General features: G+C 44.6%; 1 protein-coding gene across 2 annotated transcripts in view; it reads left to right on the top strand.

The window, feature by feature from the left end:
- Window positions 1-14,372, top strand: part of CYP4F22 (cytochrome P450 family 4 subfamily F member 22) — a gene marked incomplete at its 5' end in the record, with an annotated part of 55,288 nt that overhangs the window by 14,784 nt on the left and 26,132 nt on the right. Inside the window, 4 exons of one of the 2 annotated variants that reach the window (XM_082247067.1) lie at window positions 196-340; window positions 6,368-6,421; window positions 9,824-9,951; window positions 14,180-14,301. In XM_082247067.1, the coding sequence (XP_082103193.1) occupies window positions 196-340; window positions 6,368-6,421; window positions 9,824-9,951; window positions 14,180-14,301 (449 nt within the window). The remainder of the gene's footprint in view (window positions 1-195; window positions 341-6,367; window positions 6,422-9,823; window positions 9,952-14,179; window positions 14,302-14,372) is intronic. The other variant, XM_082247066.1, reaches the window with a different exon arrangement.

The following is a 14,372-nucleotide window of genomic DNA, read 5'->3' as shown; positions in this document are numbered from 1 at the left end:
GGGCCTTTATGTCAGAATCACCAGGTATTATTTTATTGAAAGCTGCAAATATAAAAAGACTTAAAAATAGCTTTTGGAATTATTTTTACATGTTAAGGCTTGTATGAAATTTTAGAGATTGGGTTTACATATACTTTATACTAAATTTGCATGCGTGATTGATATCAATCTGACTGTTACCTCCCACCAATCTAGATCAAGGGTACAGAAGAAGGATTACTGGTGGCAAATGATCTGGTGAAGAAGTACGTCTATGCCTGCTCCTGGTGGTTTAGTCTTTACTATCCTATCATCAGGCTTTTCCACCCCACTAGCATTAAGTCAGTCCTGCAGGTTCCAGGTAGACTATTTTTTCCAAGTCTTCTGTATAATTGTCACCTGCTTCAATTCATGTGCCTTTAATTTTTTCCAGCTGGTGCACAGTAAAACAGACATTCATGTTAGTAGGATACATTGCAATGCACATGTATGAAAAATATGGCATTTGTGCTTAGATGTGCTTACTGAGCGAAATACTAATGCCTGCAAATTGCAGGTAACGCTTATGCTGCACTGTGCCAACACCTACTTACTGTTCTAGCTTTACCTTTACTTTTGCACTTTTACCTCTGCTGCCAAAGATTTAAATAAAGTGAAGAGAAATCAAATGAGGGCATACTCTACTGTGCTACATACCTTCCACATATTGTCCCTTAAATTGAATGCATGATGACTTAGAGTTTAGTGTGTCCTTCCCTCATCTTTAGTTTACATATCTAAATTTTATAATGAGATTTACTGGAGATCCACCTTGAGGGTAGATTGTGTGGTTGGACTGCGTTGGGTGACTTTTCCTGCACAGGTCCAAAATTGCTATGGCTCCAGTGTGGCGGGGTCACAGGCACGAGGATAAACGCATCAACACTGCCTGCACTGCAATGCACACCAGCTGCTGCCTTGTAGCGCAGTGATTAGTGTGAATGTACCCTAAGGCTTCATGTCCCTCCGGACTTGCATGTGTGTGCTGGGCCTGATGTTGTCTACCTTTGAGGCGGTGTTGTTTGCACAGTTTCATAAGAGGTTCCTTCAGAGGGAGATCCTGGTAAAATGGGACAGGTGTCCCAAGTCTCTGGACACTCAGATTCATCAGAGCCGGGAAACCAGGGGTTCCCTGCTCTGGTGGCTTCCTTCTCCGGCCCTCCAGCAGGGCAAGTCTTTTCTTCCCTTGTATTGGACAGTGGCAGGGGAGGGCTGGCAGCCTTAGGCCTGGGGGGCAAATCTAGTCAAGTGGCCCGTTGAACCACCGAATCAGCTCACCATCCATGCCCATCTGGTTTTTATAGCGGGTATTGATGTTGTTATGAAACAAGACCAATATGACCCCGATCTCGTTAAAGAGCCGATGCCGCGGCTCATTGCACATGTGATTGGCTGTGTCCAATCACAGTGGATCATGTGTAAAATGTGGAGAGCCAGATCAGTGGCATCTCCTCGCAGGGGAGACCTGTACAGATAATCAGAGCACAGCATTACAGTGCAGCCTCAGCAATGCCCAGCAAGTGATGCCAATCAGTGCTACCTTTCAGTGCCTGCTCATCAGTGCAGCCCATCATTGCATCAGTGCCACCTATTAGTGCCCCATATTAGTGTCTCCACATCAGTGCCACCTAGAAAAATGTTTTAACCACTTCTGGAGCGGACGATTTTCCCCCTTAATGACCAGGCCATTTTTTGCGATTCGGCACTGCGTTATTTTAATGGACAATTGCGTGGTCGTGCGATGCTGTAACCAAATAAAATTGATATCCTTTTTTTTCCTCACAAACAGAGCTTTCTTTTGGTGGTATTTGATCACCTGTGCGATTTTTATTTTTTGTGCTATAAACAAAAAAATGTGACAATTCTGAAAAAAACAATATTTTTCACATTCTGCTATATAACATTCACAATAATAATAAAAAAAATTAAAAATCAAAACTTTTTTATAATTTTAGGCCAATTTGTATTCTGCTACAGATTTTTGGTAAAAAATAAATCCCAATAAGTGTATATTGATTGGTTTGCGCAAAAGTTATCGTTTCTACAAACTAGGGGAAAGATTTATGTCATGTTTATTCTTTACTAGTATTGGCAATTTGGCAGCGATAAGCGATTTTTTGCAGGACTGCAACATTGCGGCGGACAGATCGGACACCTAACTGACATTGTAGACACGATAACTTTTGCGCAAACCAATCAAAATACGCTTACTGGGATTTATTTTTTACCAAAAATATGTAGCAGAATACAAATTGGCCTAAAATTATGAAAAAGTTTGATTTTTAATTTTTTTTTAATTATTATTGTGAATGTTATATAGCAAAAAGTGAATTTTTTTTTTTTTTTTTCAGAATTGTCGCTCTTTTGTTTGTTTATAGTGCAAAAAAATAAAAATCGCAGAGGTGATCAAATACCACCAACAGAAAGCTCTGTTTGTGGGGAAAAAGGACATCAATTGTATTTGGGTACAGCGTCGCACGACCGCACAATTGTCAGTTAAAATAACGCAGTGCCGAATCGCAAAAAATGGCCTGGTCATTAAGGGGGGGAATCCTTCCGGTCCAGAAGTGCTTTTAAAGGACATACAGCGAGGACTGTACATCCAGTGGAGATCTAAATACTGGGCTCCATACATAAAAGTGAAAAGGAAAAAACAGCACATGTCCCATAGTAATCAGAGAGTCCATTCTATAAGTCCAGGAGAGTGAAGGCCATGTCAGACCAGCAATCCTCTAAAACTCACCAGTAACAAACCACTTACTTTTTCCTATGGAGTGGCTCCCTCACTGGATCAGTGAAATGTCGCTCTTTGCTTCCAAGTAAGTGAGTGAACTTCTACAGCATTTAGACCCAGCAAAGGAGCACTTCTATCAGTGGTTTGTCTTGGGATTTATCATTAGTAGCAGAAACACTCATTTGACATGGGGCCTAAGAGGAGCAGGAAAGTCTGACTGGTTTCTATGGCCAACAAGAACAGTTCTTTGTGAGCTGGGTACTAAGACTTAGAAACACCACTCAAAGCCAGGAAAACAACTCTCAGTTGCAGACTGCCTAACACAAACTCATCCAAAAGCATGCATATGCAGGATTAGGAAAGCACTGTGCACTCCCGACTAGACAACTTTAAACTTACCCGCCCACACTGGAGACTGCCCGTGTGATGTGAAGAGAATGTGTGGGCGGGCACAGGAAGAGAGGGGCGGGAGGAGGCAGAGCAGATCTGTTCTCTCATTTCTACAGAGGAGGGGGGCTTTGCTCCGTAAGAATGGAACACAAACAATCTCAGTCCTGTGTGACAGGTACAGGCAGCTAACATCCCTGTCACAGGACATATCGCCGGCTCGCAGCTGCAGTGGAAGATAGAGACATTCTTTTCACTGCTCCTCCACGCTGTAACCCCTGCCAGAGCCGCCCGAGCAGCAGCACCCGGTCAGCTCCGACACATGCACAGTCCTGAGCTGCCTGTACAGCGGCCCATTTTACAGGGAATCAGAGCGGCCTGGGGGGAAATTGCCACTTTGCCCCCTGGCCCAGCCCGCCCCTGGACAGTGGTCACGGCAGATTCCAGCCTGTCCGGGTGGGGAGGTGTCCTGGGGCTGAGCTTAGCTCAGGGTTGTTGGAAGCTGGAAGAATCCAGACTACCGATCAATGTCTTGGAACTTCTGGCAATCAGGCTTTGACTGGATCACTGGACGGATCGGCTCCGGGGGCTCCCAGTACGGGTTCAGCCGGACACGGCAGTGGCTTATGTCAATCACCAGGGCGAAACAAAAAGTGTATTTGCAGCTCTGAAGGTCTCTTGAATACTTCAGTGGGCAGAACACTTTGTTCCAGCCCTTTTCGCTGTGTACATTCCAGGTGTGGAAAATTGTCAGGCGGATTACCTCAGTTGACATTCATTGGACCAAGGAGAGTGGTCCCTTCATCAGGACTTGTTTTATCTCATATGTCTGCAGTGGGGCATCCCCCAAGGTGGACCTGTTGGCGTCTCGGCTCAACAGAAAAGTACCAAGGTTTGTGGCAAGGTCACGAGATCCTCTGGCGGACGCCACAGATGCTCTGGTGGCCCTATGGGGCCGGTATCATCTGATTTATGCCTTCCCTCCTCTCAAACATCTTCTGCGGCTTCTGCACAGGATCGAGGCCGAAGGTTTTTTTTAGTCATTCTGGTGGCCTCAGACTGGCCTCGCCGGTCTTGGTACTCCGACCTAGTGCGACTGGTTGCCGATGTCCCTTTGAGGCTGCCTCTCAGAAGGACCTGCTTTCCCAAGGGCCAATCTTCAATCCTGCTTTACAATCACTGGCTTTGATGGCCTGGCTGTTGAAAGCCAGGTGTTGAAAGATAGGGGTTTGGCTGGGTTGGTGATTCTGACTATGCTGAAGGCGAGAAAGTCTACCTCTAGAAAGATTTACCATCGTATGTGGAAAGCGTACATTTCGTTTTGTGAGTCAATCAGTGTTCACCCTTGATCTTTTTGGTGGCTCGAATTTTGGCTTTCCTTTAATGAGGTGTTGAGCAGAAGTTGGCCTTGAGTACCATCAAGGCCAGATCTGCCTTGGTGGTCTTCTTTTAGCAACCCTTGGCTACACATTCCTTGTTGCATACTTTCATTCAATTCAAGGGGTTCGACACCTGACTCCACCAGTGCGGTCACCTTTACTGCCGTAGGATTTGAACTTGGTGCTCTCCGTTCACCAGAAACTTCATTTTGAGAATATAAGAGATCCCCCTGTTTACGCTGTCACAGAAGGTGGCTTTTTTGGTTGCTGTCTCTTCTGCTTTCAGGGTGTTGGAACTAGCAGTGGTATCTTGTAGTACTCCCTACTTTGTAGTCTATAAATATAAGGTGGCTCTTCGCCCATGCCCATCGTTCCTACCTAATGTTCTGTCTGACTTCCATTTGAATAAAGGCATTGTGTTGCCTTCTTTGTATCCTAGGCCCGCTCATCCCAAAGAATTTGCATTGCATGCCCTGGATGTGGTTCGGGCGGTTTGGGTGCATCTGGTAGCCATGGAGTCTTTCCAGAGGTCAGACTCTCTTTTTGTGGTCACAGACGAGCCAAGGAAAGGGTTGTCCGCTTCTTCTGCTACCATTTCCAGGTGGATCAGACAGACAATGATTCAGGCCTATTCCATCAAGGGGCGGGTTCCTCTGTTCCCTGTGACAGTGCATTCTACCCGGGCGATTAGTGCTTCTAACCTACGTATGTGTTTGCTTCTGCGGATGGGGGCGCTTTACTTTTTTTCTTTCTTTTTTTTTTTTTACACTGTCCCTTTATTTTTTTATCACTTTTATTCACATTACAAGAAATGTATACATTCCTTGTAATAGGAATGAGGCATGAAAGGGCCTCAATGGCCCATCACAATGAGGGATGTGATCTAGAGATGTGATGGGCCATGTTGATGGATGTCCTTAATACAGGTTTACTACACCTTGTTCTTTTATCTCCATGAGTACTGATGCCAGCTTACTCTACAACTTTTGATTACTAGAAAAAAGACCCTTGAACATTATTTCAAGCTTCTGATACACAGTAAACTACATTATATCCAACTATCATACACTGCCTACTACGCTATGTTGATCCATTGGCACTCATTATATCCAACTATCATACACTGCCTACTACGCTATGTTGATCCATTGGCACTGCCTACTTTGGGACTGTGGATGCCAATCGCGGCATCCCTGGTGGTATCATTTTCTATAATCTGCACCCCCCCCCTATATTGGAACTATCTAAAAGGCTGAATACTCTACCAACAAGTCCCCTATAATATACATGATTGATGACCCTAGGCTTAGAGGGTTTTAGCCTCTGCCTGCTCCCACACTCGTCTGGGGGAGTGTTACTGGTGCCTCCCTGTGCTTGGCCCATATACAATCTTGTTCACACACCCAGGGAACAATGTATTTTCTTTCACCCTTGAAACTCCTGAAGAAGCAGGCAACCATGAAACATGTTGAGTATTGACCAGCTGTGCTCCTATTTGTATACACTACCACCTTATAGGAATTGGACACAACAGTGGAGCCACTGTAATGGGTGTCATAATGTACATTCTTATTTTGTGTTAATACTCTTGTTATGTTGCATATATTTCTAATAAAATTATTCTGATTTTATATGGTCTGACATGTGTCTATTGTTACCAAGAAAATCCTCTAGCCCCTCTTCCCCTTTGTCTGCATTTGTACTTAGTACATTTATTAAATTATTAATGCTCATCTACTAGGTTTGCAGTAATGCCTTATTACTGAGCAGAAAGTATACAAATTTGAATGACTTATTAACTTTATTGGTATGCAATGGGCACTTTCAGAGGTCTGTTTTTTTTTTCCAGCTCTCATTGCCCCAAAAGATGAACTGTTCTATGGCTTTCTAAGACCGTGGCTAGGTAAGTTTTCAATTATATTTTTTGGTTTTAGAAAATAAAATGTGTGTGTGTGTATATATATATATATATATATATATATATATATATACACACACACACTATATTATTACCAAAAGTATTGGGATGCCTGCCTTTACACGTACATGAACTTTAATGGCATCCCAGTCTTAGTCCATAGGGTTCAATATTGAGTTGGCCCAGCCTTTGCAGCTATAATAGCCTCAACTCTTCTGGGAAGGCTGTCCACAAGGTTTAGAAGTGTGTCTATAGGAATGTTTGACCATTCTTCCAGAAGCACATTTGTGAGGTCAGGCACTTACGTAGACGAGAAGGCCTGACCAGGGCCGGCCCTACCATGAGTCCCGCTGGGTCCATGGGACCCAGGCGGAAATTTGAGAGGGATGCCAGAGATGGCTCTTTAATTAGGCGGTTGCCTTAAACCTCGTGGCTGTCTAATTAAAGAGCCGTCTCTGGGTAGCAAAGCTCCCTGCTCTTCTGCAATGGCTGCTCTTAGTCTCGCATTCCCCACCCGTGTGCTCAGCCAGCTCCTCCGGGTGCCTCTCTACTGCCCCATTCAGTGCCGCTCAGCACAGTGTCCTCCCCAGAGTCCCACCCCACCCCCCAAGTCGGCTGCATCCATTCTGGCTCCCACACAAATGAAGTTTAAGCACACAGGTGCTGCTGTACAGAATCCTTATGAGAACTGGAGGACACCGCAGACTTGTCTGCAATGCCAGCCCCCCTCCTCCCCACTGTCATACACAGGTCGCCCTAGGAGTCTGAGATATGCTGATTGCCCGTCCGTGCTGCTGCTGGAGGGAGCCCAGGTGACCAAGGATGAGTGTGCTGAGATGACCCCACATCCCCCACACACCCTCCCATACCCCATTCCATCTCCCCTGGGGACAAGGACCCATTCTTACCTGGCGACAGGGACCCCTTCTCACCTGGAGACAGGGACCCCTTTTCCCCTGGGGACAGGGACCCTTCTCACCTGGAGACAGGGACCCCTTCTCCTCTGGGGACAGGGACCCTTCTCCCCTGGGGACAGGGACCTTTTTTCAATTGGGGACCAGGGGACAGGGACCCCTTCTCACCTGGAGACAGGGAATATTTCTCACCTGGGGACAGGGACCCCTTCTCACCTGGGGACAGAGACCCCTTCTCCCCTGGGGACAGGGACCCTTTCTCACCCCAAGGCTTCTGCGTGGCTATCTCCCACCAGGAGCTCTTTCCTTATGGGGAGTCCCGGGGGACCTACTGCTGCCCGATGGTAATGATGAGACCCCTGAGGTGGTGAAACTCACACAGCCCCTTCTCTTCTGTGAGGCCGACTTCAAGGAGCTCCATGTGAGTACAACACTGATAGAGACAGAGCACTGACACCAGCACTGAGGGAGAAAGAGCACTGACACAAACACTGAGAGAGACAGAGCACTGACACCAACTGGGATAGAGGACACTGACTCCTGCACTAAGACAGAGTGCACTAAGAGAGTCCCATGACGCCAGCACTGAGATAGAGGACACAGGGAAAGAGGACACTGACACCAGCACTGAGAGCACACTGACACCAGTGCTGAGATATGACACTGACACCAGCTCCAAGACACACTGCACTGAGATAGATCCCCCCCCAACGCCAGTGCTGAGAGAGAGTGCACTGACACTTTAGTTTAAGTTTAAGGCTCTTAATAAATGTGATTTATACTGTTAATTTGTATCGCTTGAATTCTTTTTTGCATTACGGGTGTGAGTGGGGCCTCATGTTTAAGTTATGCCTAAGGCCTTAATAAGCCCAGAGCCCCCTCGGAGAGGTGGCAAATTGACGCCCAGTAGGAAATTTTTTCCAGTAGTTTTGTGTGTCATCAGTTTGCGGTCCATTATGGGAGATATTTCCTTATCTCATACTGCCTCCCGCTTTTTTTTTTTTTTGGGGGGGGGGGGGGGGGCAGCATTTCATTCTTGGACCCAGGCAGTACAATGTCTTGGTCTCTGCTCTAATTCATCCCAAAGGTGTTCTATCGGGTTGAGGTCAGGACTCTGTGCAGGCCAGTCAAGTTCCCTCACCCCAAGCTCGCTCATCCATGTCTTTATGGACCTTGTTTTGTGCATTGGTGTGCAGTCATGTTGGAACAGGAAGGTCTGAGGTCCAGAGCACTCTGGAGAAGGTTTTTGTCCAGGATATCCCTATACTTGGCCGCATTCATCTTTCCCTCGTTTGCAACCAGTCGTCCTGTCCCTGCAGCTGAAAAACACCCCCACAGCATGATGCTGCCACCACCATGCTTCACTGTTGGGACTGTATTGGACAGGTGATGAGCAGTGCCTGGTTTTCTCCACACATACTGCTTAGAATTAAGGCCAAAAAGTTCTATTTTGGTCTCATCAGACCAGAGAATCTTATTTCTCACCATCTTGGAGTCCTTCAGGTGTTTTTTAGCAAACTCCATGCGGGCTTTCATGTGTCTTACACTGAGGAGAGGCTTCCGTCGGGCCACTCTGCCATAAAGCCCCGACTGGTGGAGGGCTGCAGTGATGGTTGACTTTCTACAACTTTCTCCCATCTCCTGACTGCATCTCTGGAGCTCAGCCACAGTGATCTTTGGGTTCTTCTTTACCTCTCTCACCAAGGCTCTTCTCCCCCGATAGCTCAGTTTGGCCGGACGGCCAGCTCTAGGAAGGGTTCTGGTCATCCCAAACGTCTTCCATTTGAGGATTATGGAGGCCACTGTGCTCTTAGGAACCTTAAGTGCAGCAGAAATCTTTTTGTAACCTTGGCCAGAACTGTGCCTTGCCACAATTCTGTCTCTGAGCTCTTCAGGCAGTTCCTTTGACCTCATGATTCTCATTTGCTCTGACATGCATTGTGATCTGGAAGGTCTTATATAGACAGGTGTGTGGCTTTCCTAACCAAGTCCAATCAGTATAATCAAACACAGCTGGACTCAAATGAAGGCGTAGAACCATCTCAAGGATGATCAGAAGAAATGGAAAGCACCTGAGTTAAATATATGAGTGTCACAGCAAGGGGTCTGAATACTTAGGACCATGTGATATTTCAGTTTTTCTTTTTTAATAAATCTGCAACAATGTCAACAATTCTGTGTTTTTCTGTCAGTATGGGGTGCTATGTGTACATTCATGAGGAAGAAGAATGAACTTAAATGATTTTAGCAAATGGCTGCAATATAACAAAGAGTGAAAAATTTAAGGGGGTCTGAATACTTTCCGTACCCACTGTATATTTAAATATATAAAGCTCTCTTTACTTTACAATTAGATCAAAGTCCCATTGACAGAAAAAATAATAATGAGCGACAGGTAAAGAAAATGGCATGCAGAATAATGAAATGTATTTACTCAAACAATTCTTTTTACATTTGATGTTTTATCATTTAGGAGATGGTCTTCTTCTCAGTCATGGGGAGAAATGGGGTCGGCACCGGCGTCTTTTAACCCCTGGATTTCATTTCGATATCCTAAAAAATTATGTTACTATCTTCAACCAAAGCACTGATATCATGCACGTATGTTCAAACTTTCCATAATATCTGTAGTATCACAACTTTCTATGTGGTAGGTCATTGGTTCTCAACCTGGAGTATGCATGCTCCTGGGAGTACATTGACAGATAACATTGGATATTAGAGGGGCTGCTTTCAGTATGGCAGATCGTTGAGAACTGGTGCAAGAGTCATAATGTGGTGCTTACAACGGTCAGATTTTATTTACTGTATGTAAAACCTTTATCTAAAAAGAAAAAAACTGTTTCTGTAACTGCTCAAAAAGTGGTAGCTGGAGCTCGGCTTTAACTTGTTTGTCAAATCCATCTAAATCTGCATCTAAAGCCCCGTACACACGTACCGATCGTCGGCCGAAAAGCTTCGGCCGACGACCGATCTGCCGATTGTAGGCTTGTTAGTATGATGCCTCCGACAGCCGACAGCGCACATTCGGCCGAAAAGAATCTGTCATGCAAGCATTAAAATTTTTGTATGCCGACACCAGAACGGCCGATTGTTCGCCAGTCAGTACAGATTTCGGCCGACAGACCGCAGATTTGCAAGACTGGGCATGCTCAGAAAAGGAAAAACACAGGGAAAGTTAACCATCACATGACATCACTTCTGCAGTCGGCGGACAAAATTCTTGTGCAGTCTTTTGCACTTTTCAACAAACACGACAGCCTGGGGACAAAATACGGCCGATCGTTCGCCGACGATCGGTACGTGTGTACGGGGCATAACACTACACTCACCGCAGACTGGCAATGCTGCTGTCCAAAGGTGCCTCCACTGCTCCTCCATCCAGAGTGGAGACACCCTAAGACAGGAAGTGTATTACTGGCTGGATCACCAGATGAAAAAAAAAAAAGAAAAGATTTAAAAAAAAGAAAACGAATGCACCTACCACATTTAAGGATTGGTAAGCTGCAAAATAATAACTTTCTGAATTTAATAGCGGTTTTATTTGTCCCATGTTTTGATAAAAAAGCAACACACATGGAACTTCTATTAAAAAGGAACATTGTTGCCACGGAGCTGACTAAATGTTTGGTACACTATTTTTCTGTTTAGTCTTGCAGAAACATTCTAGAAGAACGTTTAAAGGGGAAGAATGAATGCAGCAGACAGATTCCGTTTTCCAGAATTGCCTTCTAACTTGGGGTGATGCAGGCACAGAGGAGAATTGCTGCGACTTTACTGTGTTTGCAGTGCAGTTTTTAAAGAGCATGTAACTCAAAAACCGCACCAAAAATGCACAGCGGATGCGTTTTTACTGCGCTTTTGCCATGTTTTCCATTGCTTTCAATGGGGGAAATGCGTTTTTTGTTACCCAAACATGCTCCAAAATGCTGCAAGCAGGATTTTATTTCACCGCAGCAGTAACGCACTGCCCCAGTGTGAACATATTATTTGATTTTAAACATTTTTCTTGAGCTTTTCAGGCGCTTTTTTAACGCAAAAGTGCTTGAAAAACTTCTCAGTGGGAAAGGGCCCTTAGGGAGGAAAGGAAAAACAACCAAAACATTTTTAAATGAGCTGCAGGGGTACAGATTGGGGGGGGGGGACAACTGACACAGCTGGACTACTGACACCAATGTGTAGCAATTACAGATTTAGCAATAGATGTAGCAATTTACAGATTATAGAATTACAGCTTTGTGAAGTTGGAAAACGCATACTTTTTTTTTTTTTCTTTTCTGTAAGGGCTTGTTTACAGTGCAGTTGGGAAAGTGGTAAAAACATGCAGTTGAGCTGTGTTTTTACCACCCCCAACTACTCCCCTTTAAACTGTCACTAAACCCACATAATGAAAGAAAACTATCAATAAATAGTGTAATGCATGTTGTTCATACTCACTCACTCACTATGAGATTCATTTTGTGTGTTCTGCTAAAATCCTGGTTGATCCCGCTGCTCTCTATCTCCCCCTTCTGTCCATGTCCCCAATTCAGCTAATGATTTTGCAGATGTAGTGGTAACTCTGCACATGCTCCGTTTTCAGTTTCTATGCTAAGCATTTCTTCCCTATGAGATATACTGTGAAAGGCTGGCTCGGCTGCACGAACCGCCCTACCAGTACGACGGTTCGTGGGAGCACTCCTGGGGACACGCGCGTGCCGCCAGAGGCACACTCGCACACCCATTAGCCAGCGGGGAAGCTGACTCTTGGGGCCGGTGGCTGCGATTGCCCCCAGGCAACCGCGATCGCTCCCCGTGGAGAAAGAACGACGGTCTGCTGTTGTAAACGGGTCTGCTGTTGAATAAACACAGAACGCCTGTGTTCCTTCTATTATAGGATCACAGATCTCTGTGTTGATTCCACAAGCCAATCCCTCTCACAGTTAGAAAACACCCCCTAGGCATACACTTAACCCTTTGATCGCCCCTGAGTTAACCTCTTTCCTGCCAGTGTCATCATTACAGTAACAGTGCATACGTTTAGCACTGATTACTATAGTAATGTCACTGGTCCCCCCAAAAGTGTTAAAAAGGTCAGTTAGGGGTCCGATATCTGTCCACCGCAATGTCGCAGTCCTGCTAAAAAACGCTTATTGCTGCCATTACTAGTAAAAAAAGAAATAAATCAATAAAAATGACATAAATCTTTCCCCTAGTTTGTAGACGTGATAACTTTTGCGCAAACCAATCAAAATAAGCTTATTAGGATTTTTTTTACCAAAAATATGTAGCAGAATACAAATTGGTCTCAGAGGATGAAAAAATTAGATTTTTACATTTTTTTTATTGGGAATGTTATATAGCAGAATGTGAAAAATATATACAGTAAAACCTTGGATTGCGAGCATAATTGGTTCCGGAAACATGCTTGTAATCCAAAGCACTCTTATATCAAAGCAAATTTCCCCATAAGAAATAATGGAAACTCAGATGATCCGTTCCACAACCATTTATTCATAAGTCTTTCAGTTTATAGTCCATATAAAAAGATGATAGCAATGTGATAGGTTGTGTAACCATAGAATGTCCATCCACAAATGGCGCCTCCACAAGGGGATTAGAAGCAAAATCCAGCAGGAGCTACAGAGTATAAAAGAAAAGAGAGGTGCATCTAAGTGTAGCAGTATGGGGACATTTAATGAAGGTACAACATTTAGCAACTTACATGGTTGATGATTAAACAGGCACATCTAAGTATGCAGGCATCCGGGGTAAAGCTGTCCACATAGACCATCTTCTGAACCACTGGCTCTCACCAATGTCAGTCATTGTGATTGGGAAGACTACCCTGCAGTAGAGTGATCTGAAAGCGAGACTTTGAATCACTCGTGGAGCGCAGCGTGGAAGGGTGTGATGAAGATGGCAGTGCGGAGGATGGTCTATATGGACAGCTTTACCCCAGATGCCTGCATACTTAGATGTGCCTGTTTTAATCATCAACCATGTGAGCTGCTAAATATTGAACCTTCATTAAATGTAACCATATTGCTACACTTAGAGGCGCCTCTCTTCTCTTTTGTACTCAGCTGTGACGTGACGCTACTTGTATATCAAGACATCGCTTGTATATCAAGTCAAAATTTATTTAAAAAATTAGCTTGTCTTGCAAAGCGCTCTTAAACCAAGTTACTCTCAAACCAAGGTTTTACTGTATATATTTTTTTTTTTGTTTGTCTTTTAAGAATTGTCGTCCTTTTTTTGTTTATAGCGCAAAAATAAAAATCACACAGGTGATCAAATACCACCAAAAGAAAGCTCTATTTGTGGGGAAAAAAGGACATCATTTTTTTTGGGGTGCAGCACCGCAATTGTAAAGTAACGCAGCGCCGGATCACAAAAAATGGCCTGGTTATTAAGGGGGTAAAACCTTTCAGGCCTGAAGTGGTTAGGGATTAAAAGGGCTTGTCTCCTTCAACCTTCCAACAACTTGTAACTTACATGTGGAGTTTCTCAGGCTGTTCAGCAAGAATTATACCCCCTAAACGCGCCCACCCAAAGAAACCCTTTCAAGTGAATAGGAGGTGGTGTGTGCTTTTGGCGGGTAAAACACATGGTAAAGGAGGTGGCATAACGCTTCCCTGCTGCTTGTCAAATGCCCTCTAAAAAGTGATCAATCGCAGATCGGCTTTCAGTATTTTGGTAATCCACCTGAATGAGAGACCAGTTTGGCTTCACTCTAATTCTGTTCTTATATCCAGGCACATACAATTTTATAAAACCCCCAGTGTAGTTTTATGCAATGGTGACTATTCCACTGGGACTAGCACTAATCACTGACTCTTTTCCACAGGCTAAATGGCGCAGGCTGTGTGTAGAAGGCCCAGTGTCGCTGGATATGTTTGAACAAATCAGCCTGATGACGTTGGATTCACTTCTGAAGTGCACATTCAGCTATGACAGTGACTGCCAAGAGTAATGTTACCTTTTTTTTTCCCCAGAAATTCTCGGTCTACATACTAATACAGTAATATCTTGCTAAAAGG

This window comes from Pelophylax lessonae (genome assembly GCF_965119305.1).
Source record: "Pelophylax lessonae genome assembly, chromosome: 2".
NCBI classification, from domain to species: Eukaryota; Metazoa; Chordata; class Amphibia; order Anura; family Ranidae; genus Pelophylax; species Pelophylax lessonae.
This window is presented reverse-complemented; position numbering and strand designations above follow the sequence as displayed.